Below are 25,958 nucleotides of genomic sequence, written 5' to 3'. Positions count from 1 at the left end.
AAATGCTGAGAAATACAAAGATGGAAAATGAAACAGTAGCTACCTTCAAGGAGTTTACCTTCTACTGGATGAAATGGCAGGCAGCAGAGCTCTGTGAAGTGGTGGGAGCCTAAGTCTCACTTCTGCTAACTCCCTGACCTCGACCCCCTCTTGATGTCTCAAGTTCTTTCAATAAAATAGAACAGAACAATAGATTTCTAATGTTCCTTCCAGTTCTGAATACCAGGGAATTTCGGAGCCTGCTTGCTTTCCTTCCTTACCCCCCTTTCCTTCCCTCCTCTCCTGTTTATCTCTACCTCCACCGCTCACATCACTTCCCACCTTCTCTTTCTTCCCTTTGGACTCCCTCTCTCACCAGCTTCAATATCCCCAAGAGCCCATCCCTATTTCCCTAGCTTCCCCTTCCTATCGTTGGGTTCACCTCCAAGTCTGTTTATCCAGAGGCTTTAGAGCAGGGAGCTGGATTGTTTTAGGAATAATCTAGTCCAACCTTTTACAGAGGAGGAACCCGAGGCTTAAAGAAGTGAAGCGGCCAGCCCAACTGGAATTCGAACCGAGGTTTCTGGACTCCTTGGCCAGGGCTTTCCGCTCATCTTCACTCTTTGAGCCAGCCCCCACCTCCACAGCCTCCCCCAGCCTCAGTTTCCTATCGCCACCTCTCTCCCCTCCCCATTTTTCTCCTTCCTGTCTTCTCTCCCACTCAACTGTACCCCCAACCCGATCTTCGGCCTTACCCCGTCCCTCCAGCTGTGTTCACCGCCTCCCGCCCCCCGCCTCGTGTCTTCGTGACGTCAGGCGCGGGAGGCGGAGCTGGCCAGACCCATAAAGCGGCTGCCCGCGGCCCCACGCACTCCCCACCCGCTGCAGCAGCGGCTGAGGCGGGCGGGCGAGCCGGGCCGGGGACCACGCACCTCGGGCCCGGGCTTGCGGGGGCTGCCGCTGGCCGTGAGAGCTAGGGGCGGGGAGCGAAGCCGGGGGCGGGGGGGGGCCGGCCCGGGACCATGCGGGACCGCGACCGGGGCTGCCCGGGCGGGCTCGCGGATCGCTCGGAGCGCTGAGCCCAGTAAGCGGAGGCCCCTCGCCCCCGGCCCGGCTCTCGCGGCGCCCCAGGCTGGGGGGATGCCGCGCCCTCCCCTCTGCCCCCGGCCTCGAATATGGGCGCAGCTGCCTCCAAGAGGAAGGCGCTGAGGAGCGAGGCCATGTCCTCGGTGGCGGCCAAAGTGCGGTGAGTGAGTGAGGGGCTGGGGCGGAGGAGAGGCGCACAACCCACGACCATTCATCCTTCCGTCGCCCGCCGTCCTGGGCGTCCTTTGCAAAGCTGCCGTCCCTCCTCCCGGACTCCAGGCAGCTGTTCCGCAGACCTGCCTAAGGCCATGGAGCTGTCCAGTGCTGGGGGCGGGGGCGGGGACCTACGATAACCTTCCCGGAGAAGCTCTCAGGGGCCCCCCAAGGAGATCCTCCTCTGCCTCGGGGGCCCAGCCGGGTGCGGAGGCCGGGGAATGGGCTGGATGACCTCTGGAACCCTCGCTTTCCCTAGGGCTAAGCTGTGCATTTAGGGAATGTGCTCCCCCGGAGCCTAGCTGAGCAGGGTTTTCCCTGGCCGTGGGGGCCTGACAGCTAATAAGAGAGATGACGGGGGACCATCAGGACCTTGGAATTCCATGGAGATGCATGGAATCCGATAGCCTGGGATGATACTAACAGCTCGGTAGCCCCTTACGGAGCTTTTTCTCACGCCCAGTGCTCCTGAAGGGATAAAGGACCAGGATGCCCGAATCCTAGGGCCAACTTCAGGAACCAAGTTACCATGTGACCTTGGACGAAACTCTCTGTGTCTTGGTTTCCTTAACTATAAGATCACTGCCATGAACAGTCTCCTATTACCAGGAGGCTAGGATTCCAGGGTTATCAGGAAAGGACAAAAAAGGCAGGTTTTCCATTACTCCCAGGAACAGGAGCAAACATCTGGGGGTAGGAGGATATAACAGAGACTTTGGCCACAATCCATCAAGCTGCCTTCAGAGTACGGGGTCAGTGAATGCTGTCATTCAGTAGAGGTAGAGTTTTTTAGTGTCTCCAGATACAGGAATGGATGGGTTAACAGACCTATTTGGGGGAGAAGGGGGGAGATTTTCAGAGTATGACTTCAGATAGACAGTCCAGATGGTCTCAAATGTATTTTGGATTAAGGACAATAGAGTAGCTTAGAGCCCCTTGGCTGCAGAAAAATAGAGAGGAAAAAAAAAGTACCTGCCTAGCCCTAGTTCATTTTCCCTCCCCCACTCATCTTTCTGTGCCTCTACCTGTCTCTCTGTGACTTTGACTCCTGTTTCCATGCCTCTGTCTCTTTGTCTCCCTCTATCTTTGTATTCTTGATGGTAACAATACCTCTGAATCTGTCTTTGTGGTTTTCCCAGTCTCTCCTTTCCAATTATCTTTTCTTTCCCATATATATATTTCATTCCTTCTATCCCTCTCTCCCCTCCTGTCCTTATGTCTCATTCTCTGAGGGTGGGCTCCCTTGGGTGAGTGGGATCTCAGCAGGTACCATACCAGCCTGTCTAAAAAAAAAAAATGCTGTGAAGGAATTTGCTAAGCACAGGGGACCAGAGATCTCGACTTGGTTTCCAATGCTGAAATCAAATATTGACTCCCCTTTACTTCCTTGAAATGTGAAGGGGAGCTATGCTAGCCTACCCTCCATTGTCCCACTAGATTCCCAATACCTTATTACCCCAAGTGTCAGACTCCCTTAAGCCAGTGTCCAACTCCTCTGATTAGCATCTAGCCTCTGACTAGTGTCCAGCAAAGTTCAGTTTTGATACCTCTAAGCGGAATCTTAGACTGAGATTGCTAATTTCATTCATTTGGGAGAATTGCCAAATGAAGAAAATCTTCCCTTTTCTGCAAACCCATCTTAAAGAGTGAATTGAGAATGATAAGAGATTAAATGGCTTGCCTAGGGTAAAATGTATCAAAGGCAGAACTTGAAAGCTTCCTGGGCTTTGAGGCTGGCTCTAGAATAACAGCAACAATAAATTATAAATAATAGCAACTGATATTTATATGGAGAAATGGGCTTAAGAGAGATCTGGTTCAAGCTGGTTGGAAAAACAACAACAACAACAACCAAGCAGTAGACCTAGGAGAAACTGGTTATCTTTTCTATCTTTTTTTCAGTTTCATTGAAGAGAGTTTTCAGGGAAATCTGTGTGTTGGGAGATCAGGGATGATGTTGAGGGTATTGCTGCCTCTGAGCTTCTCCTTCCTTAGATGTCTCCCTATTTCTCCAGGGGTCAGTTCTAATTAGCTCCCTAATGAAACCTCACAGAAGGAAGTCCAAATCCTTCCTGAACCCCGTAGTCTTTCTTGTGGGAAGGGACTGGAATGAAAGCTGGAAGGCCCAGATGAAGATGGGCCAGCCTAGTCAACAGAGGCTATGAGGTTTTCCTCCGACCCCACCCTCCCACCGGGTACCATGGTGGAGGCTGCATATGGGAAATATGCTGAAATGAACAGGGGTCCTTCATGTGCCTAGCTTATGTTGGCACTGCCCCCTGGTGGCCGGCTTGACAGCTCCCCGGCACAGCTGCAGTACTAATGGCTTTGATTTGGTAAAGCCATTTCACCCATCAGTCCAGCGCCCCTTCACATGCCCTTAGCACATCTGGGAGAACCCATGATGCAGCTGAATGGGGAGGTCATAGGACCTGAGTTCGAATCTCGGCTCTATCACTTATTGCTTGTGTGACCTTAGGGGATGACCTGACTAATTTCTCAGCCTCACAGTGAGAGGATTGGACTAGGTTATTGCCGAAGTTCCAATCTGTAATCCTGGAAGGCTGTGATTTTAGACATGTCAGGACTGAAGGGAAACTGGATTGGAAAAGAGCAGTCCAGGGTGGCGGGGCTGCACTTCCCCAGCGCTGGACTTTCCTGATGAGCGGGTCTGGGAGCCTGACCTTGGAGCCGTGCTCAGTGGGAGGGAGGGATCCCGGCCCCCGGGAGGAGTCCATTTCTGACCTTCGCTTCTCCTGTGCTCTGCCTCCTTCTCTTGGTGCCTCCTGCCCTCCAGAGCAGCCCGAGCGTTTGGGGAGTATCTGTCACAAAGTCACCCTGAGAACCGGAACGGCTCAGGTAAGTCCGCGGCCGGCGGGGCCGTGTTCAAGGGGTGTCCTCGGATAGCCCCGGATGCTGGGGCTGTGGAGAAGAAATAGCTGAGGGAGGGAGCAAGGGCTTCAAGTTCCCTCCACCTGAGGAGATGCTGCCATTCACGAGGGGCTCAGCTCCTGGCCTCCTTACCCAGCACCAGCCTCCCCAGCATGTGGGTCTGTGTGCCACGGCTATATGCTCTTGAGGGGTCACCTCTCTGCCAGCGTTCTCATTCGTGTGCCCGCCCCTCTTGGGAGGGTTTCCTTCCTTCTCAGGCGACTCAGATTTCTGGGGAGAGGTCTAGAACCTGAGGGCCAAGGCCTGAGGTTCAAGGTGGGACCTGGATTCTTAGTGGTCCCTGGGGAGAAGCTGCATTGGGAGGGGGACTCTGAAGCGCCAATCGCCATGGTGCCCACACTCCTGGGGCGTTGGCATGACAACAAGCCTCCTGGCACCCCCACAGGGTTGGCACTCCTGCCTCTAGGGACCAGGCTTTGGGCGGGGCAGCTGGGCCAAGAAATCGAGGAGGCATCTGTAGTGAGGGGATAGAGCACAGGGGAGCTGGGGAGAAGGGTGAGTATAGGGGGAGGTGGGGGCCCGCCTGTTCCTGCTTCCTTTTTTCATTCTCCAGCCCCTCACCACACACAGGTGTGCAGGCCCAATACTAGATAGATTCTTCCAATTCTATAGACACAATGTCCAACAGACAGAGCTACAACGTGAGATGTACTCGGGCATGATACACACAATGGCGCCTCTGCTTTCTGTGGGGGAAAGAAGAGGGAAGCTGAGGGAGGATTGGGAGAGAGACAGAGGGAGAGAGGGAAAGGCAGAGAGAGGAAGCGGGAGAGCTGGAGAGAGAGAAAGGCAGAGAAACAAAGAGACAGAAGGAGAGAGACATAGAATCAGAGGCAGAGAAACAGAGAGAGCAAAAGGGAAAGACAAGAAACAAGAGACAGAAAAAGGCAGAGAGAGACAGAGGGAGAGAAACACACAGAGAATCAGAGGCAGAGAAACAGAACAAAGGGAAAGAGAGAGGGGGAGAACAAGAGACAGAAAAAGGTAGAGAGACACAGAGGGAGAGAAACACACAGAGAATCAGAGGCAGAGAAATAGAACAAAGGGAAAGAGAGGGGGAGAACAAGAGACAGAAAAAGGTAGAGAGACACAGAGGCAGAGAAACAGAGAACAAAGGGAAAGACGGGGAACAAGAGACAGAAAAGGGCAGAGAGAGACAGAGAAAGGGGGAACAAGAGACAGAAAAGGGCAGAGAGACACACAGAGGGAGAGAAACAGAGAATCAGAGGCAGAGAAGCAGAGAATAAAGGGAAAGACAGAGAAAGGGGGAACAAGAGACAGAAAAGGGCAGAGAGACACACAGAGGAAGAGAAACACACAGAGAATCAGAGGCAGAGAAACAGAACAAAGGGAAAGATGGGGAACAAGAGACAGAAAAGGGTAGAGAGACACACAGGGGGAGAGAAACTCAGAGAATCAGAGGCAGAGAAACAGAGAACAAAAGGAAAGACAGAGAGGGGGAACAAGAGACAGAAGAAGGTAGAGAGACACACAGAGCGAGAGAAACACACAGAGAATCAGAGGCAGAGAAACAGAACGATGGGAAAGACAGAGAGAGAAAGGGAGTGGGAGAGATGGAGAAAGAGAAAGGTAGAGAGAGACAAAGAGAATCAGAGGCAGAGAACAAAGGGAAAGACAGAGAGAGGGGGAACAAGAGAGAAAAAGGCAGAGAGACACATAGAGGGAGAGAAACACAGAGAATCAGAGGCAGAGAAACAGAAACATAAAGGCAAAAGGGAAAGATAAGGGGAACAAGAGAGAAAAAGGCAGAGAGAGACAGAATCAGAGGCAGAGAAACAGAGTAAAGGGAAAGACAGGAGGAACAAGAGACAGAAAAAGGCAAGAGAGAGACACAGAGGGAGAGTAAGAGCATCAGAGGCAGAGAAACAGAATAAAGGGAAAGACAGAGAGAGGGGGAACAAGAGACAGAAAGACAGGAAGAAAGAAAAAGGCTGACAGACAGAAACAAAGTTGATGTTGTATATGTATAGACTTAAATGGTTCTGGCTCCAAGCCAGCAATGCCCTCCCTAACCTGAATTAGTGTGATTAATCCTGAGTTAAGGATCTATCTTATTACTATTATGTGGAAAGGGAAATGGAGGCAGGAGATCTCAGGAGTCCAGCATTTTCTAAAACTCTTTCTTTTTTCAGATAATGTCCCACTAGGGTGGGATATTTGCCTGAGGGCGCTTGTCACATCTTTCCTCACTTATATGTCCACTCTTGGCTGGGGACTACATTGTATAACAGACACCCTCTCACTTTAAGTGAGCATCCTAAATTGGAGCTTTTCCCTTGTTTGAAGCTTATAGAACCAAATCCAGGTTCAAATCTGCACTGCCCCTTTTTTCCCTTCATCCCCAAGTAATGGGTCAAAGACCAATTCAGAATGCTGGGAATTTATTTACTGCTGTGAATATCCAAATTTTACTTTGCGCTCATAATTTTGGATGAAAGCTAGTTTCTAATGCCCCCTTTACACCTCCTAAATATCCCTGCCTCCTCCAAGAAGGATGTAACATTCTCTGGACATCTTGTCCTAAGCTTTCATGTATTGATGTTAATTCCTGAGACATGTAGAGTAGGACTTCATTTTCTGAATTTTTATTCCTGCTTCTAATGATCTTATTTTTTTATCTTAGATCAAGCTTACTTGCTTTCAGCTTTCCAGTCCAGTAGAGTTAATGTATTTGCTCTTGGGAGCCTCTTATCCTTTTTCTAATTTGCTATTTCTAATCTGGTATGGAAAAGACATTAAGTGTGTTAGAACTATATGTAAACTAAGAGTAAATAGACTCCTTTTGAGAGGTTCTTTAGGGAGAAAATATACGCACATCATTCTATGCACCTTGGAAGATTTGCTCAGATTCCTTTTCTGGTTCTCGGCAAGTTTCCAGACAAAGGAGGCTGACAAGTAGTTGAATTCCAGATAGACTGGGGCTCCGGGTCCATTCAGACAGATTTTGTGTGACTGGGGAAAGAGACTGTAGCGACTGAAGGAATCTGACCCTGGCATAGGGAAGAATGTCAACGCAAGGTTTAGAGTAACTTGTTTTATATAAATACAATGTGTGTATGTATATACAAACATACATATATACAAATACACACACATATATACATATATACACATAAATGTATACATACATACACATAGATAGATAGTTGCATTTTAATAAAACTGGTTTCCTTTGTAATCTTCTGTACTTTACTCATTTTACACACTGAAACACGTTGTTCTGAAAGGGATTCCCTAGGTTTCACTAGCCTGCCGAAGGGAGGCTGTGATACAAAGGGTGGCCAAGACCCCTTGGTCTTCCTTCCAGCCCCGATGGCAGGACCAGGCCGTGGAGTCTCCTGTACGAGGGCAGAGCTCTGGCTGCCCGCGGGGGCGGCAGCTCTCCCGAGCCAGGCCCCGCCCTGGCGCTCCTTGGTGCCCCCACCTTCCTGTCCGCTTCTCTTTCAGATCACCTGTTGGCTGATGCTTTTGCTGGCCAGGACGAGTCTCCTGAGATGCAGCCTGCTTCCCAGAACAAGCGCCGCCTCTCTCTCATCTCCGACGGCCGCTACGAGGGAGGCTTCTTGGAGGAGGCAGCCCGTGAAAAGGCAGCAACTGAGGGCCCTAAGCCCAGGGTCTACACTATTTCTGGGGAGCCTCCCCTGTTGTCTGACCCTGAGGCAGAGGGCATCGAGCTGTCGGTCATGAAGGGCCGCCATCGAGAGGAGCACCACCAGAGCCAGCCCTTGCAGGGCTCGGGCAGCAGTGAGAGTGTTGGCCGGCCCTGCAAGAGCTGGGCTGGCAGCCGCCAGGGCTCCAAGGAGTGTCCCGGCTGCTCCCAGCTGGCCCCAGCCCCCTCCCAGCAGTCTTTTGAGATGGACCAGCACCCGGCCCCTGAGCCCTCGGGCCGGCGCAAGAAGCTGGAGCGGATGCACAGCATCGACCGTGTGTCTGGTGAGTTGGACCCTCCCCCCAGCCTGGCCCCTCGGGACTCTCCCAGTGAGACACCTCCTCTGGTGAGGCAGGAGGGAGGGGCTCTGTCTCCCTACTCCGCGCACTCACGGTCCTCCCCCACTGCCCCACGTGCCCAGGGCCTTTCTGAGGCCTGAGAGAGCGGGCACCTGGGGAGGGGGCGGCCGAGGCCGGCAGAGGGGGAAGGGCCTCGGGGCCCCGAGGAGCCCCCTGTGGAACACAGCCGGCAGATGCTCCTCTCGAGGCAGCGCCCGTTCCTCAGTTGTCACTGAGTCTTTCTTAACATTGAGCCTCACTTAGACCCCTGGCTACTGATCCCATTTCTACCTTCTGGGGCCACAGAACACGTCTGACCCTCCCCCATATATGGCCCTCCTTGGGATCAGCCTCTGCTGATGGCCTTCTCTTCTCTGGGCTGCGGCTCCCAAGTCCTTCCAGCCACCCCCTCACGGCATGGGCTCGAGCTTTCCATCACCCTGCTCACCCCCTGGGATGCCTTCCCGGCATTCAGTCCCCAGAACCACAGCGCTCCAGACGAGGTCTGGTGACCAAAAGCCCGGGAATCTCCCCTCCTTGCTCCTGGCAACTGCTCCTTTCAGTGCAGTCCCCATCACCCTGCTGACTCACAGTGAGCTTGCAGTCCACTAAAACCTCAAGATTTTTTTCAGAACAAATTCTGTTTAACCAGGCTTCTTCCACATTACTCAGGGGAAGGTGCTTTATTCATACTCAAGTACAAGGCTCTACATTTCTGCCATCTTACTAGATTCAGCCCAATGCTCTTCTAGTCTATCCTTTTAGATCCTTTTAGATGTGGGCTCTGTCATCAAAGGTATTAGCTCTTCCTCTCAGCTGTGTGTTATCAGAAAAAAGGTGCTCCTTCAATTCTTGCCCTAAGGTGCTGGGGGAAGAAGAGATGGAGGCTTCAGGGAGCTCACAGCTTTGCAAAGGGGTGGAGGGGAACAAGAGAAAGGGGGACCTCCGTGTAGGGAGTAGACATGGCTAGGTTTGGCAAGAGAACACTTCATGTGAAAAAGAGCAGGGGGTCCTAATGGACCCCAAACTTCAAGTTAACAAGTTGGCAACCAAGAGAGCTTTGATCCTGGGTCTCATTTAAAAAGGCCTGGTATCCAGAGTGAGGAGGTGATCACCCCGCTGGGTATTATCCTGATCAGTCCACATCTGTCACAGTGTCCTCCTTTGGATTACTTCATTTTAGGAAGAGCATTCTTTAATTCAAGATCAGTCAGAAGAGGGTGGAAAGACCTGAATTCGTGCCAAATGAGAATAATTTGAAGGAACCGGGCACGTTTAACTGAGGGAAGAGAAGAATTGGTAGGAGGCATGAGAACTGTCTTCAAAGCTCCCCCCTATAAGAAAGATGTCTCTCCCTTTCCAGCAGTTCTGACTGAAGCCAGGGGCAAAACTAGGAGGAAGGGTGGAAATTATAAGTTTGAACTTAATGTAAGGAAAGGCTCCTTAACAAAGCAATTCAAACATGATGTTGGCTCTCTTAGAGGTGATAGGTACCCCATCACTTGAGATCTTCCAGCAAAGATTAACATTTCCATTTGTGGGGTATGTTGTAAGGAGAATTATTTTTAAGGTATGGATGGATTTGTTTTTTCTCTATTAAATAGTGTTTTTTCCAATTACACATAAAGACAATTTTTAACATTCATTTTTATATACAATTTGGAGTTCCAAATTTTCTCCCTTCCTCTCTCTCCTTATTGCTCCCTAAGATGGTAAGTAACTTGATATAGGTTATATTCCAAATTTTCTCCCTTCCTCTCTCTCCTTATCGCTCCCTAAGATGGTAAGTAACTTGATATAGGTTATATATATGCAATCATGTAAAGCATATTTCCATATTAGTCATGTTGTGAAAGAAAAAAACAGAACAAGAAGAAAGCTATGGGGAAAAAAAGTAAAAATAGTATGTTTTGAGCTGCTTTCAGATGCCATCCATTTTTTTCTCTGGATGTAGACAGCATTTTCCAACATGAGTCTTTTGGACTTGTCTTGTAGTATGGATGGATTTAGATGGTCACAGTGATCCCTTCCAACTTAGAAACTATGAATATGCAAAACGGGTTTTATTTCCAGCTTTTCCACTTGCCAGCTTTTGCCTTCAGGCAAGAAACTTCTCTCATGGCCTGTTTAAATGATCCTAGCCACACAGGCAGGACAGGGCTTTGGGGTCCAGAGCTCAGCTGTTCTGAGTACTCCTTGGCCAGGGGAAGATAATCCTATGTTTGGGACTTAGAAGTCTAATGGGCACCTCGGTGGGAATAGGATGCCAGCCCAGCTCAAGGTCTCTGACCCTCATTATTTTTTTTTTTTAATTTTTTTCTTTATGTTATTTTATTTGACAACAACTCCGCATTGACAGAATCCATGCCAGGACAACCTTTATACAACACTATCCCCTGCAATCGCCCATGCCCCGTCCTTTCCCCTCCCTCCCTCCACCCCCCCCCCAAGATGGCAAGCAGTCCTATATATGTTAAATATGTTGCAGTATATCCTAGATACAATACATATTTGCAGAACCGAACAGTTCTCCCGCTGCACAGGGAGAATAGGATTCATCTGACCCTCGTTATTGTAGACAAATACAGGAAATCTGGCCTGGCTGAAGGGCTTCATGAGAGCCCATGAGGAGAGATATCCCAGCCTTATTAAGTAAGGCTTCTTTCTCAGTGGAGGTTGTCTTGGAACTTAGGACTTTTAAAAATTCTCAATCTCCACTTGTATAAATCCCTCTCCCCCCCTTCCCCACCCTACACACATATACCACACACATCCCAGTAGCAAAGCCTTTCCTTGAATAAATAAGTACAGCCAAGAAAAACAATTCAGTGTGTTGACTCTGTCTGAAAATCCATCTTATTCAGTCTGTCACCTTTCTGTATCCTCGTGTCTTCTCCAGATGAGGTCCCGGTCCGCACCTGGTTCCCCAAGGAGAATCTCTTCAGTTTCCAGACTGCAACAACCACTATGCAAGCGTGAGTCACCTGTGTGATGCTCTGTGATGTGTCTGTGTGTCTGAGAATGAGTCACAGGCCCGAGCTCTGCGTCTTTCTCTGTATGTACGTGTGTGTGTAGGTATACGTGTGCACCTTTTTTATGACAGTGGGTATCTGTGTTGGGAGTATGTGTGAGGGAGAGGCAGCTAGAGTACTGGGCCTACAGTCAGGAAGACCTGAGTTAAAATCAGACTGATTATATAGGAACCTAGGCAAGTCACTTAAATTTCTGTCTTCCTTAATTTTCTCATTTGTAAAATGGGGATAGTGTTGTAAGGATCAAATGAGGTATTTGTAAAATTCCTAGCACATAATAAGCACTCTATAAATATCAGTTGTTATTTTTTTCTAATTCTTAGATACACTTTCAACTTTCTTGGGTTATCATTTCTCCAATCCCTAGCTGTCAATCAGAACTGATAAAGAAAACCTGTGCTCTTAGTTTTTCTCCTTTCACTTTGTTATAAATCTTCTTTGATACTTGATCCCATCTTAAGGCCCTCTGGATCTTCCTGTCCCCTGAGGCTGCCTGGCTTCCAGGGCTCTGAGATTAATTAATCAATAAGTAGTCATTAAATGCCCACTACATACCAGACATTAGGCTAGGCACTGAGGATACAAGAGCAATGAGTTATACAACCCTCCTCTCAACCATAGACAGCAGCTGAGTGGCAGAGTGCTAGGCCTGAAATGAGAAAACTTGGATTTCAAATTCAACCTCACAGATATTTCCTAGCTGTGTGGCCCTAGGAAAATCATTTAGCCTCTTTGTTTGCCTCAATTTCTTTTGTGAGGATCAAATGAGATAATACTTGTAAAGCATATATTGTATGGCTTGGCACATAGAAGGCATTATATAAGTCCTAGCTATTATTGTGAAGAATGTTATATTTCAATGCTAGAGATAAAAATATATAAATAAGTTTATATAAAATAAATACAAAGTGTTTCAGTACAAGGGATCTTGAAAAGAGGGCACTCCCAATTGGCAGGAATCAGAAAAGGTTCTATGAAGAAGATGGTGTTTAGAATCTAGAAGAGTAGGGTTCCAGGAGACAGACGCAAGGAGGCAAGTCATGGGCAGTGCAGAGGCCTGGCGATGGACTGTTGTATGTGAATAAAAGCAAGAAGCCTGGATGTGCTTAATAAGCCTGGAAAGATAGGTTAAATTTGGACTGTAAAAAATAAAAAGAAGAATTTCTGTTTTATCTAAGAGGCAATAGAAGTTCAATGAGTAAGAAAGTGACATCTTTACATTTTTATTAAGAAAAAATAATTTGACAGCAGTGAGTAGGATAGACTGCATTGTGAGAACTTGAGGTAAAGGATGAAATCAAGAATCTATCACAACATTGCAGGCAAGAAGTAATACAGCTCTAGGAACAGCTAGATGGGGCAATGAAGCAGAGAATCGGCTCTGAAGTCAGGAGGACCTGAATTCAAATCTGTCCTCGGCCACTTAACACTTCCTAGCTATGAGACTCTGGACAAGTCACTTAACCCCAATTGCCTCAGCAAAAGGAAAAAAAAAGAAGTAATACAGCACTAAGCTAAAGCGGTGAATTGTAGAAACAAAGAGCAGATTGTGTAATTGGATTGTAATTATGAATGTTTCCTATTGTAAACTTCAAAGAACAAGCTTGCTGAAATAGATCTAATTTAAATCTAAAATTAAAAAATTTTTAAATTGTTTTCAAAATGTCTATTTTGAATTAAAGCTACATATTTTCCTATTGAAAAAAGAAAATAAAGAGCAGGAATCAAATGCTGTCAAAGATACTATTTGTGAAGGTATCCCTTATCTCTGTCCCCTTCTGCACTGTCTTAGCAACCACTCCCTCTTTCCCTCCTGTTTCCCACATCTTACCATACACCTTCCAGATCACCCAAGGATGTTTTCTGGAATTTATTCATAAGAAAAATTTGAAAATTGTCGGTGGGAAAAAAATTGTTGGTGGGGAGAGATGCATGTGCAAAATAAATGGCCTCTTTTTCATCAGGAGGCTTAGGAGAGTAGAGGGGGGATTGGGTATAAATTTCTTGAGCTCATCTTAGGGCTTCTCTGATCCATATTGGTCATCCAGATTCTCTTCAGACTGGGCCTAAGTAATTCATGGCTCCAAATAGGAATAGTCGTCCTTCCTAGAGACTGGATAGAGATGTGCATCCTAGAGCCGGATTGAGCTCATTGGTCTCTTCGAGACTCCTTCTTGATCCACATTTCCACCTAATGACCAACACTCTCTCTCTCTCTCTCTAGCTTCTCCTCCCCCAAGTAAAGAGGGGTTTCTTCCCTCCCACTAAGAAATCAAATTTAACCCTAACTACAGGGATGAAAGCAGTGCCGTGTGTGTGTGTGTGTGTGTGTGTGTGTGTGTGTGTGTGTGTGTGTGTGTGTGTTGAGGGATGGGGTTGAAGAGGAAGTCAGTCTGCATATCTCTGTATATTGATCTGACTGCCTAACTTTCCCACTGCACGTTTGTCTACAGGTTGGTTTGATTTTGTCTGCCTGGGTGTCTCTGTCTGTCAGATTGCATTCTTTGTCTGTGTGCATCTGACTACATTTCCACTTGAGTGTTATCTGACTTTGGGTCTATACATGTGCATATGGGATTGCATGTCAGTGGGTACCTCACTGCTTGTGGGGTTATATGTATCCGTCCTTACTTAACTGTGTATATCTGACTGTGAATATCTGGGTGTCTTGCTTCTACTTATACCTCTGTGCATTTGGTTATATGGATCCATGTGTATCTATCCATGTATGTTCAGGTTGGTGTCTAACAGGTACAGATTAAACTATGAATAAGTGCCATGTATCTGAATGTATTTGTGTATAAAACTACTGTTCAGTGTTTGCATGTCTGCTTGTTGCAGTATGTCTGTACTTGTCTGTGTGTGTACCTGTGTACGTGTATCAGTTACCTGTTTGTACATACCTGCACAATATGCAGTGAGTGTTAGGGGCCTCTGTGCATCTACCTGGGCATAACTGTGCTGGCAGTTTCCATCCTGCCCTCTGGAGACCTTCTTCTCTAACTGCCAAGCATCCTAGACATTAGAGCATCATCTCTATCAACGATATCATCAGTCAGGTTTACAGCTGGGAGGGGGCTCAAAGACTGTCTAATACAGACCTCCAGGCTTGGGCAGATGTTGCTTCTCCTATGCCCATGACAAGAGGCCCTTCTCTACAAACATCTCCTAGATGAGGAGCTCACTACCCTCTGAAGCAATAAACTATCCCTTTGCTGCTGGCAGTTACGAAAGCCCTCAATCTCCTTGTTAATAGACAACAGATGGTTTCAGAAAAACCTGTTTCTTAGTTGGATTTCTATAAATCAAATGCGACCTTAAACACATTGGAGCAATTTGGTGTGTAAAGTATCCTGCAGAGAATTCATTTGGAATCTTGTTAATTATCACCTTCTAATTTATTTTTGGTCTAACTCCACATTTTTTTCTCACCTGGAATTGGCCACAAGTGAGGCACACCAGTCTCTCCTTGGCCACCTTTTTTCCAGGCCAAAGGTCAGTTCTGTTTAGTCCCTCCCTGTGGGTATTGGTCCCAGGGCGAGAGCCCACAGTGAGCTCAGAAATAAGGAATCACTCTCAAGATTGACACCTCTAGGAATGAGTCTTGCCTTTCTAAGTGCCACTGGTACTCCATGGCCGGCTGAGAGTTAGCTTACAAGCCTTTGGGGTGCAAACATCCTGTATCCTTTTAAAAATGTCACCCAGCGGCAAGGCTCTAGGAAGTGGAGATGGAGGGATTTAGCGGTTTGATCTAGCAAATAGGTTTCAAGCACCTACTGTATGTTAGGCACTAGAAGTGCAATGAGAAAAATAACAGTCCTTTCCCTCAAAAAGGGAATTGTACTGGGAGAGGGGAGAGGAGTGGTCTATTGCACATCCACAGACAAGCATCGAGAGGTGTGATGGAGGCAAAGGAGCTCTCCGGACAAAGTACTTTAGAAACACGTGGGGAGGGAGAGGCAGATTTCATGCACAGAAAGCAGGTGGCTGCGTGAAAGCGCCTGGCCACTGCCATCTAGCCCCTGACAGACCTGAAATGAGTGTTTGCCATGTCCTTGGGACCTCTGCCCTCTGTTTCCTTTGAGGGCAGAGTCTTAGAATTTGGGTACCCCAGAGGGACTGGGGGTCGCCCACCATCCCTGCCCTTTCCTGGCTGTGGTAAGCTTTGCTATTGCAAGTGAAGGGTCCATGGCTCAGGAGGAGAAGTGGAGGGCCAGACTGGCCTGGCACTGTCATAACAACCACTAACCACCTCTTCTCTTTCATCTCTCCCTTCCTGCTCACCTGTGGCTCCAGCATCTCGTAAGTAGACACGTCCCCCTTTGTGTGTTGTAAGCGTCTCTGGTGCCTCTCGGTGGTTCCTTGCGTTCCTGGGGAAACCACTTTTGCCTCTCCACAGCTTGGGCTGACCAGGCTGTCTTCGTGGAGTTTGGGGGCTGGGCCCTGAGATCAGGCGTCCCTGAAGGGGTGGTGTGGTGGAAGGGACCAGGAGTCCCCTCCACACAGCACAAGGCCCCACTGGGGGATGGATAGACAGGCTGCTAAATGGGGGGCAGGCTCAGCGGCAGGAGGAGCTGGGAGCCCCCTTTTCTGCTTTCCCCGAGTTCCTAGTCGCTCTCCCATGTGCTGTGCAGACAGTTCCTCGCCTTTGCTCTGGCCTGCACTAGTCCCCTCTACCTCTTGTCGTCCACCTTGCTGGGAATATGTGCCTCTGTCTGTGTGCTGTTCCGCGTGCTGGGCGACCCAGGGGGTTAATGACATGCCGTGGTTTCTCAGGGTGTTCAGGGGCTACGCTGAGAGGAAGCGCCGGAAACGAGAGAATGATTCCGCAGCCGTAATCCAGAGGTAGGGCCTGGCAGTTACAGCCAGCCCATGGTGTCCACCCCTGTCCAGAGTCTTGTCTCCTGTCTGTGCTGTGGTCATGAGGGAGACAGGCAGGCCTAATGGAGTGGGGAGGATGGGGGCTGGCTACAAAGTCCCCTTTGGCCACGCTCTGCCTCGAGAGCACCTTGGTCAGTTGGTCAAAAAGTTCACAGTAGCACTTTACAAAGATGCAGGATATTGGGGGGGGCGGTGCAGAAAGCTGTCAGTGGCTAACAGGGACTAACTCCATAACCCCAGGGAAATGATGAGACCCAGGGAATTATGTAAAGAGCCGGAGGAAGAGGGCTGCCGAGGACCTCCTATCAGTGTCTCCACAAGGCCGCCCTCCTGAACCGCAGGATCTTGACTGGACAGACATTTTCTGTTCCCAGACAGAACCACTTCTAGGGAGTAGCAGGATCTCTCAGGTCTTCTGCAGGGACCCAAAGCCATGTCTTAGGGAGGGCCTTTCTCTGCAGAAAATACAGACTCCAGGTTACCTCTCAGCCTGATCAGCATCAACTCGCGGACTAGCTTCCCAGCTATCTTGGTTTCTTTTACTTAAAAACAGAGCATTAATGACTAGGGGGAAAAGAGATTCTAGGATCTCCTTGGAATTCGATTAGGATAAACACAACTGATTAGGACTACTGCCTTTGTGGCCCCAAGTGGCTAGAAAAATCAAAGCTTCAACATGGGCTTGAGCCTAATATAACTACATGGTTCCTCATTCCTTGGTGTGCATTCATGTGCTATTCTCATCTATAGTGTGCTTTGAGGGGAAGCTAGAACTTCCTAAATAGTAGTCCATTAGTTGGAGTAGGGAGAATTTCAAGGTCTCTATTTGAGGGACTAATACCTAAGAGGTAGATCATATAAATTTGAGCTATGACCTACATTCTTGGCCCTATAGCTATATATATATATATATATATATATATGAAAAAAAAATATATATATATATATATATGAAAACTTACATATGTCTTAGAGGGAGGTAAAGAATATGGCTGACACAGTATATATGAAAACTTACATATGTCTTAGAGGGAGGTAAAGAATATGGCTGACACAGTGGATTCCTCTCCCTAGATAAGGAACTTAGCTTTTAAACCATCATTTCTCCTGCTCTCCCCCACTCCTACCCCCAAAGAGCACAAGAGCAATTCTGACCTTTCCTTCTGAGAATCTCTGGCCATCTCTACTGCCCTGTGTGGGAGCAAGGCAGTTCCAGGCCTGACAATGAGCTCAAAGACAAGGGGCCTTCAAATGCCCCATCTCCTGCTGCCTTAGTCATTTGTCTCTCTTTAACTAAATCTACCCAGTCCTGCTCTTGGAAACTCAGAACACAGATTTCACAGAGAGATCTGCAGAATTAGGCAGAGTCAGGCCAGGGTCACAGTTCCTACACAATATAGGGGAAGTGGACGTGAGCTCCATGGAGGATATCCATAACCTGAAGAAGAATTAAGATCTGAATTCACCAAAGGGAAAAGGAAGGCATTTCAGGAAGCCAGGATGGGGGCCGGGGAGTCAGGAGCTGACTTGTTCAAGGGCCAGCAAGAGTCCAAAGGGAAGTAAAGTGAGAAAAGACCAGCTGGGTAAAGCCCCATCTACCTTGTGGAGAGCCTGGAATTCTGGGACAGTGATCTTGTGAACACTATACAGCCACTAAAGGTTTTAAACAAGGAGACATTAGAAAGACAATTCTGAATAGTGACTTAAGAGGGACTGGAGAGGGTAGAGGTTGGAGACATGGTCTAGATGGCCATATGGGGGATGCTATAATAGAGGGATCTAGAGAGTATGGTGAAGGGATGGATGCTGTGGAAAAGGGAGGAATCTCAGAGAATGCTGGGGTTTTGAGCCAGGGTGTTTGCGAGTGGGAGGAATTGGGGGTGGGTCAGGGACCACTGATAGGAACAGGCAGAGCTGAAGGGGAGGGTTCATTTGGAAAGAAAAAGGATGAGTTCAACATCAGATTGTGTGCGTGCTGTCACCCATCATCGGCTCTGTGGTTCAACACGCTTTGGCTAGTTGTTCTCCCATCCTGTGTCATGGCTCCCCTCGTCCTTCCCCCGGGGCTCCTAGAAATGTTTGGTGGACAGATTAACAGATGGATTGCACAGGCAAACTGATGGCCATGTGGGTGATCAGACAGGCGGATGGATGACAGATGGACAGATGGCTTCAGTCGGGCCATGGAGTTTGGGCAAACCTCACCCCACCCCAGCCCCTGTTGTTCTAAGACCCCTGTCACCGAACTTCCCCCCTTATGGCACCCTGGTTTCTGCTTCTCCTCCTGCCAGGAATTTCCGGAAGCATCTGCGAATGGTGGGCAGCCGGCGTGTGAAAGCCCAAAGTAAGGCCGGGAGAGGGGGCCAGTGGGGATGGCATTCCTAAGACGGAGGTCAGCCTCCCCTCAACACCCCGACAGACAACTGCTGGTTGGGGGTGGGGGGAGGCCACTGCCACCTGCTGACGGAGCCTGGCTTGCCTGGATAAACATGCTTTGCATGCTGCTTGCTGACAGACTAGCCAGGCAGTGAGTGCCACCCCCGGCCCAGGGGCACACGGGGCTCAGACCCGGAGGGCCAGTCCTGGAGAGGAAGCAAAGGGAGCCAAGGCCCTAAGTGGATAGCTCAGCCCTCCGACACCACGCTGCTTCCAAGGCTGTAGCTCCCACCCCACCCTGCATCCCCAGGAACAGGCATAGCCCAGGATTTCGGAGCCATCTTAATGAAGTGCACAGGTCTCGGTGGTTGAGACCCAGAACCCAGAAATCAAGACAGTGGCCCTGAGAAGGGCTAGGTTTGACTCTGGGACCTGAAGAGCCCTGGCCCCCCGGGGGCCAGGCCTTCCACCCAGACACTGCCCAAAGCCAAGTGCGCTGCCTACACGAGGCCTCCGCTCTGCTCCTGCTAATTCCCCCCATTTTGCTTCCACTGCAGCCTTTGCTGAGCGTCGAGAGCGGAGCTTCAGCCGGTCCTGGAGCGACCCCACCCCCATCAAAACCGACTCCTTCCACGACTCCCGAGACAGTAGGTTCCAGGCTCTAGACCCCTGACAGGACAGACAGTAACCATCAGATGAGACCTGCCCACTTTCCCTCATTCTAAAGTACATGGGTGCAGAGAGAGGGAAAGAGATTGAAAGAGAAGTGTGAGGGGGAGAGAAGAACAAAGAGAGACAGCAAGAAGGACGAGGTGAGAGAGGGAAGGGAAAGGCGGGAAGAGAGCACAGGGACAAGACGGACCAGCAGAAACAAAAAGCCACTTTGGAACTTCCCCACTCGTGCAGAACTGATGGCGCACCCCTTTCCTGTCCCTCCCTCCTCAACTGCTGGGAATCCTACGCTTCTACCTCCCACCTACCCATCCTTGCCCTGGAAGAAGTCAAGGAAAGGTCTTTTCCCTCTGCCTTCAGGGCTGGCTCCGGCCACAAAGCCCTTAATCTGAAAAGCAGCAGGCCTTCTCGGTCCACAAAGCCCCTTGCTCCCAGCCCTCCTACCCACCCCCACTAAGCAACAATGGGGGGATACTTCCCCTGAGCGGGGGATGGCCAAGCTGAGCTGGGCAGGGGCTAAGCCGCTGCTGGGTGGGGTGGGGCTGCTATGCGGGGGCTGGGGCTAGGAAATTCACCGTCATCTCACGCAGATGCTGCTTCCCCCAGCCCCTGGGGGTCTGCAGGCTGCAGGGTTGCCCGACATGAAACGGGGCTAACCCAAGCAGACCGGCCTTGAAGCTGTGGGCACAACCAGCATGAGACTAGGGGACACATTTGATTCTCTCGGGCCATACAAAAAACAGTGTGTTACAGTGGGGAGGGAACCTAGGAGTGGGAAGGCTAGGCTCTAGGCCCCACTCTGCCAATGACCGACTTAGGATGTAGCAAATGACTTCCCTCCCTGGGCCTGTTTCTCAAAGTTTGCTTAGATGATCTCTAAGGGCCCTTCAGACTGTAATGCTCTAGAATTCTGAAGAAGTTGGCTCCTGTTTCCCCACCTGTAGAAGGGAGACATACTGCCCCCCCCCCCGTTGCCCCTTGTGGGGGTGGGAATGTGATAAATCAGATGCAAGCCCAAATTCAAAACACTGTCATGGTTTCTCACACGCGTCCCGACCCAGTTTGGGGACAGGCCTCACCCCACCCCCACCCTCAGAAGGGCCAGCATCTCGGAGCTGGTTTGACCGTGTCCTTTCCCCCCCAAGGCCATGATCTCCAGAACTCCTGCTGCACTCTGGATGAGGACCTCGAAGACCTGGACTGGGAGACTGAGAAAGAACAGGAAGCTGTGGCGTGTGATTTTGAGGACTTCATCCCCCCCAAGGTCATGGTGAGGCCCTAGATGTCCTGGCCCTGGCCCAGTGTCCCCTGGCAGCTCCCTGGGACTTAGAACAAGGGCCCCACTCCTCAGGGCACGTCTGCTCCAGCCCCCGCCGAAGAGAAGCTTTGGCCCAGTTTGTGATCTCTCCAGCCAGCTCCCAGAGGGAGGGAGGGAGGTGGTGATCTGGTAGTAAAGCTCTACTTCTCTCCGTGGGACAGCTTCTCTCTTGCGGCTTGGTCACTCCAATTGCTCTTCTCTTGCTCCTCAGCTCATATCCTCCAAGGTTCCCAAAGCTGAGTATATCCCAACCATCATCCGCAGGGACGACCCGTCCATCATCCCCATCCTCTATGTGAGTATTTACTCCCCGCTCTTCACAGATTGCCATAATCCTTCAGTTCTACTATTCCATGCAGAAAAAAATACTAATTGTGTTATATTTAGAAGACATGGAAAAAATTTGTTTGCTTGTATTTCTCGGACAGTCATGACCTTTTATTTCTGTTTTCCCTTTGGTTAAAGATGGGAGCACATTTATGTGTTCATTATAAGGGATATAATCCTGAAGCCTGAAGGTGTCCACACTTGGACTTTCTGTTTTTCAGGAGTCATCCCCGAGTCTTAGGTCTCCATTAACTTCATCATCTTCCCAGAGATCCCACCTCCTCCTTAAAGCCAAACCAGGGGGCCTTTGCCTCCCCCCTTATCATTTTCACTATTCTCTAAATGTCTTTGACCCTTGAACCCTAATTTGAAGTCCTAAGTTTCCTGACACCTAAATCTATCTGGCTTCCTGGGCTTGGAGACCTGATAGCCTATATATCTAATTAATATCTACCTTTACTGCCCTTGAATCCTATTAGCTTGAATCCTAGTTTCCACTTCCACTTTTCTCTTCTCCTTCTTCAGACCACAAAATACATTTTCTAAGTTTTATTCACAAGGGAAAAGAAAATATACAAATTCAGAGATAATTCACCGAGGGAAAGAAGTTGTCAACCTAGCCTGACTAGGGATCTCTGTATGTGTATGAGACAAGACAGAGAGACCACCTAAATTTGTCAAGCCTGGAGAATCTTGGCCAGTGAGACTAACCCTTCCTGGTGATTCATATCAAAATAAAGAATTTTTTCTGAGAAATAGATTTTATATATTTTTTTAAATGGCTATATGTTTAGCCTTCATATTATAGGTTCAAAGCTAGAAAGGACCTTATAGGTCATATAGTCCAGTCTCCATGTTTTGCAGGCGAGGAAGGCCCAGACACATTAAACAATTTGTCCAATGTCTCACAAGTCATAAATGGAAGAAGTATAATTCAAAACCTCTACCTCATGACACTGTAACCTAGAAAGGATTGCTGAGAATTTTGAAGTCCTTGGCAAAAAAAAGTAAAAATGATAAGGGCAAAATCATAGGGACTTCTGCGGGAAAAGATGGATTTGAAAAATGAACAGCTAGTTGAGATGATTTCCAAGAATAGGATTTGAATTTTAGATCATGGCTTAAAAACATAAGAATGATGAGGTCTTAGTCAGGAACAGAGTGTACCTAAAGAGATCTGGTAAAATATATATATTTGCCTAAAAGCTACAAATTTGAACAATCAATAAATGAGCCAATAAATGTTTATTAAGCACCTGTGCTTAATACTCTGTGATAGGCACTCTTGCTAAGCACAAAATTAGAAATAGAGGGAGGAGAGACCTTTTCATATCAACCAAGCCAGCTGCCATAAAGAATAACAGGTATAAGAGAGAGAGAGAAAATACCAATGGCAAGGACTAAGAATTCACAGGAAACAATATCCACGAAGAGAACTAGTGACAAAATTAATAATTTCAAATACTTATAGACAAAATGAGACAATTTTGGCTTCATAATTAATAATGAGACCTGATGGGATGACATATATGGATGAAATATGCCTATAGAAAGACATACATACTTTGTCCAAAAGGAACAAAAATAATATTTGCGAGCCTATGACAGACAGGTTAAAAAACCTACAAAAATACTTTAGAAATAATCAGACAGCTAGGGCAGTCTAGGTGGTGCAGTGGATAGAGCGCCAGCTCTGAATTCAGGAGGATCTGCGTTCAAATCTGGTCTCAGACACTTAATACTTCCTAACTGGACAAGTCACTTAACCCCAATGGCCTCAGCCTTCCCCCCCCCCAAAAAAAAAAAAGAAGAAAAAAAGAAATAATCAGACATCATTATTTTACTATGAACAATAATAAAAGCCACTTGACAGGTAAATACCATTGAATTTGTCTGATGTTGTGAAAAGTGGCCTATTTCCAGACAGAGACTATAAAACAATGAAAATCATTAAAAGAATTAAAAGATCCTTCATGGGCAACATCTGCATGAGTTCATTTAAAACACTGAACAAATGGCTTGAGTCATTTGAGTTTGTGAAAACTGAAGGAATTATAATGGCAGTTCAGAGCCAGGTAATTCTAACTAGAAACTATATAAAAGATATTCTTAAGGAGCCCAGTCCTAATGACCAATGTAGGTTGGGAAATGATGAAGACAGTGTAGCACAACACCAAAAACTGTAAATATTTAGCATCTATTAGAGACCTTACAAGTCATCAGCTGATGACTAGAAGTATATCGCAAAAGCACATCTTTCATGTACCAACAAACAACAAACTTCCATACCTCAAAATACCTTCGAGAATTCAGTCAATAAACTCACAGATTGAACTGTTATCTATAATAATCTAGACATAACCTTAATTTATTTTTTAAAATGTTTTTGTTAGATGTCACCATCCCAAATTCATTATTTCTAGGCCACAAGAAACAAAAAGATCTCAAAACATACACTTCTGGCCAAGGAAATCAAAATCATGTGAGAACAAGATGTGTCATCTTTGTTGTCTTGTACTAAATGGAGTTGTACTAAAGATGTAGAGGATGAGATTCTATCAAATAGTCTCATTTTCAATTACAAAAAGTAGTTATTCTATTTACCTGTTCAGCAATCCATAAAACATCCAACTTTCTCTTATCCAGGGGCAGAAAAGCTAATATGTTTGATTTGTCAAAATGATAATTTTATTTTTCAAAAGGTAAAATAATAATAGAATAATGACTTGACCCAAGACTATGTCTATCTAAACCCCATGGGGAAAAGATGAAAACAAAATCATTTGAGGTTTTTAAAATGCTTTACAAAAATTATCTCACTTGATTCTCACAACAACATTATTAAAATCCATTGAGACTGGGAGATATTATATGATTTGCCCAGACTTTCAGAGCTAGTATTTGTCTGAGGCAGTATTCAAATTAGGGTCTTCCTAATTTTAAATACAGTACTCTATCCACTAACCCACAGTTTATGTAAAATCTGTGGAAGGATAAGTGTGGAGGGAGAAACATGGTGGAAGGCATTCAGATAAGGATCAACAAAGAGAGAAACAGAAACAGTACTGTTAGGGAGTATACTACAGACCACCTGGAAAGAAGAAGGAAATAGATGAATTCAGGAAGCTAATCATAGATTTGCCCTGATAAAATAACAATGGGAAACTCCAACTACCTGGACATCTGTCAAAGCTATCTTTCATTCAGAGACAGAAAAGCTGATGACTTTGGTTTGTTATAATGATAATTTCATTTTTCAAAAGATAAAGGAACTAATAAGGGAAACTATTGATCTGAATCCAATTTTGATCTGTGCTTTGAAAGAAACTAGAGACGGTATGAGGGGGAAATGAGGAAGAGGAGCACATTCCAACCAGAAAGGATGACATACACAAAGGTACAGAAGCAAAAAGATGGAATATCATGTAGGAGGAACACCTAGCAGGCCAGTTTGATTAGAAATGAAATATTCATGGAGGGAAGGAATATGATATAAAATTAAGAAGGTAGATGGAAGCATATTGTATAAATGCCTTAAATGCCAAAGTAAGGATTTTAATTTTGATCCATACATAGGGAGAGCTTCATGATATGTTTAGATTAGATTAGAAATTGAACATGAATTTGACTGCTGTGTACATCTGTACAGGATGAATTGGAGAGGAAGAAACTAAAAGGAAGGAGACCAATTAGAAAGTTATTGAAATAGTCTAAGTTTGTGGTAACAAAAACCTGAATTAACATGGAGGTTGAATAAGGAAAGGATGAGAAAAAAAAAAGGTTCTGGAGTTAAGCTTAACAAAATTTAGCTTCTGACTGGATTGGATATCGGGATAAGAAGAGAGGAAAAATAAAGGATCACATCAACTTGTGACCTTGGGTAATTTGAAGAATGGTGTGCCATCAACAGAAACAGCAAAATCGAAAGGAAGAATGTTTTTTGGGAGGGGATATAATTTTGTGCATGTCATCTATAAAATGAATGATTTAGATGAGACAACCCCTGAGGTCCCTTTCAGCTCTCAGTCTATAATCCTAAATTGATTTCATAGACTCGTTAATATAGTAATTTGGTCTCAGTGAATCATACTAAAGTCTCATATAATGAGCATATGGTACAATTTCATCCTCAATGTGCAGCTCAGTTACATCATTAGAAGTCATCCAGTACCATCCCCTCACTTTAGAGATGCAGAAACTAAAGTCTTAAGGAGTGGAATGACATGCTCACAACCATGGTGGAAGATCTAAGATTTGAACTCAGGTGCTCTAACTCCAAATCCATTGCTCTTCCCAAGGTACCAAATTGTTTGGGTCTGAGATGTATGGGATGTGCAGGTGCTTAATGATACTTATGTGAGACTAATGTTAGAAAAGAGATTATTGGTTTTGAATATATGGACTGGGAAGTTATCTGCCTAGAGATGAAAAGTGAATCCATGGGAACTAATGAGTTTACCAACAGAAAGAGGTTCAGATAGAGTCTAATGTAGATACAGTTGCAATGTGTATCCATCGACTTAGATTTTTAAAAGACCAAAGATGGAAGGGTAGGTAGCTGGCCTGGTGGATAGAGCACTGGGCCTGCAATCAGGAAGTTTACATCTTGCCTCAGATTAATTAAATCTGGGCAAGTCCCTTAACCCCATTTGCCTCAGGCTTCTCAAAAGGAAGTGGCAAACCACTCCAGTATCTTTGCCAAGAAAACTCCAAATGGGATTATAGAGTTGTACACAACTTGAATAACTGAACAATGAAACACGGTAGCAAGGACATGTAGCAAAGAGTTTTAAAGTGACAAAATATTATAAAAATAATATCCAAGTGTCTAATAATGTATGTAGTAAGTGCAACAAAATTGCCTTTTAACTTAGTTGGACACAAGAGGAATATCAACCAAGGAATGGAAGTAATGCACTAGTGGATCATAGTGAACAACAGATATTTTGCTTCTGTTTTGTCTACCAGCAATATTAGAATTAAAAAGGATAGAACCAAATTAGTTAATACAGAAGTAAAGACATAAATAAGTGTCATGATCAGAGAGCAACTAGCAGCCTTCAACATGTTCAAATTATGTTATCTGATGGAACTAAAAGAAATGGCAAAAGTGA

General features: G+C 46.7%; 1 protein-coding gene across 2 annotated transcripts in view; it reads left to right on the top strand.

Annotated features, from left to right (window-relative positions):
* Positions 1-1,059: 1,059 nt before the first annotated feature.
* The window catches only part of NSMF (NMDA receptor synaptonuclear signaling and neuronal migration factor), a 34,332-nt gene continuing 9,433 nt past the window's right edge, over positions 1,060-25,958 (top strand). Inside the window, exons 1-10 of one of the 2 annotated variants that reach the window (XM_051976859.1) lie at positions 1,060-1,225; positions 4,076-4,137; positions 7,699-8,184; positions 11,138-11,213; positions 15,567-15,572; positions 16,047-16,115; positions 18,443-18,495; positions 19,085-19,174; positions 20,345-20,469; positions 20,729-20,812. In XM_051976859.1, coding sequence (XP_051832819.1) covers positions 1,155-1,225; positions 4,076-4,137; positions 7,699-8,184; positions 11,138-11,213; positions 15,567-15,572; positions 16,047-16,115; positions 18,443-18,495; positions 19,085-19,174; positions 20,345-20,469; positions 20,729-20,812 — 1,122 coding nt within the window. In that variant the 5' untranslated portion in view covers positions 1,060-1,154. The remainder of the gene's footprint in view (positions 1,226-4,075; positions 4,138-7,698; positions 8,185-11,137; positions 11,214-15,566; positions 15,573-16,046; positions 16,116-18,442; positions 18,496-19,084; positions 19,175-20,344; positions 20,470-20,728; positions 20,813-25,958) is intronic. The other variant, XM_051976860.1, reaches the window with a different exon arrangement.

The sequence above is a fragment of the Antechinus flavipes genome, chromosome 2, assembly GCF_016432865.1.
Source record: "Antechinus flavipes isolate AdamAnt ecotype Samford, QLD, Australia chromosome 2, AdamAnt_v2, whole genome shotgun sequence".
NCBI lineage: Eukaryota > Metazoa > Chordata > Mammalia > Dasyuromorphia > Dasyuridae > Antechinus > Antechinus flavipes.
Note: the sequence above shows the minus strand (reverse complement) of the source record. Positions and strands in the feature narration are given on the sequence as shown.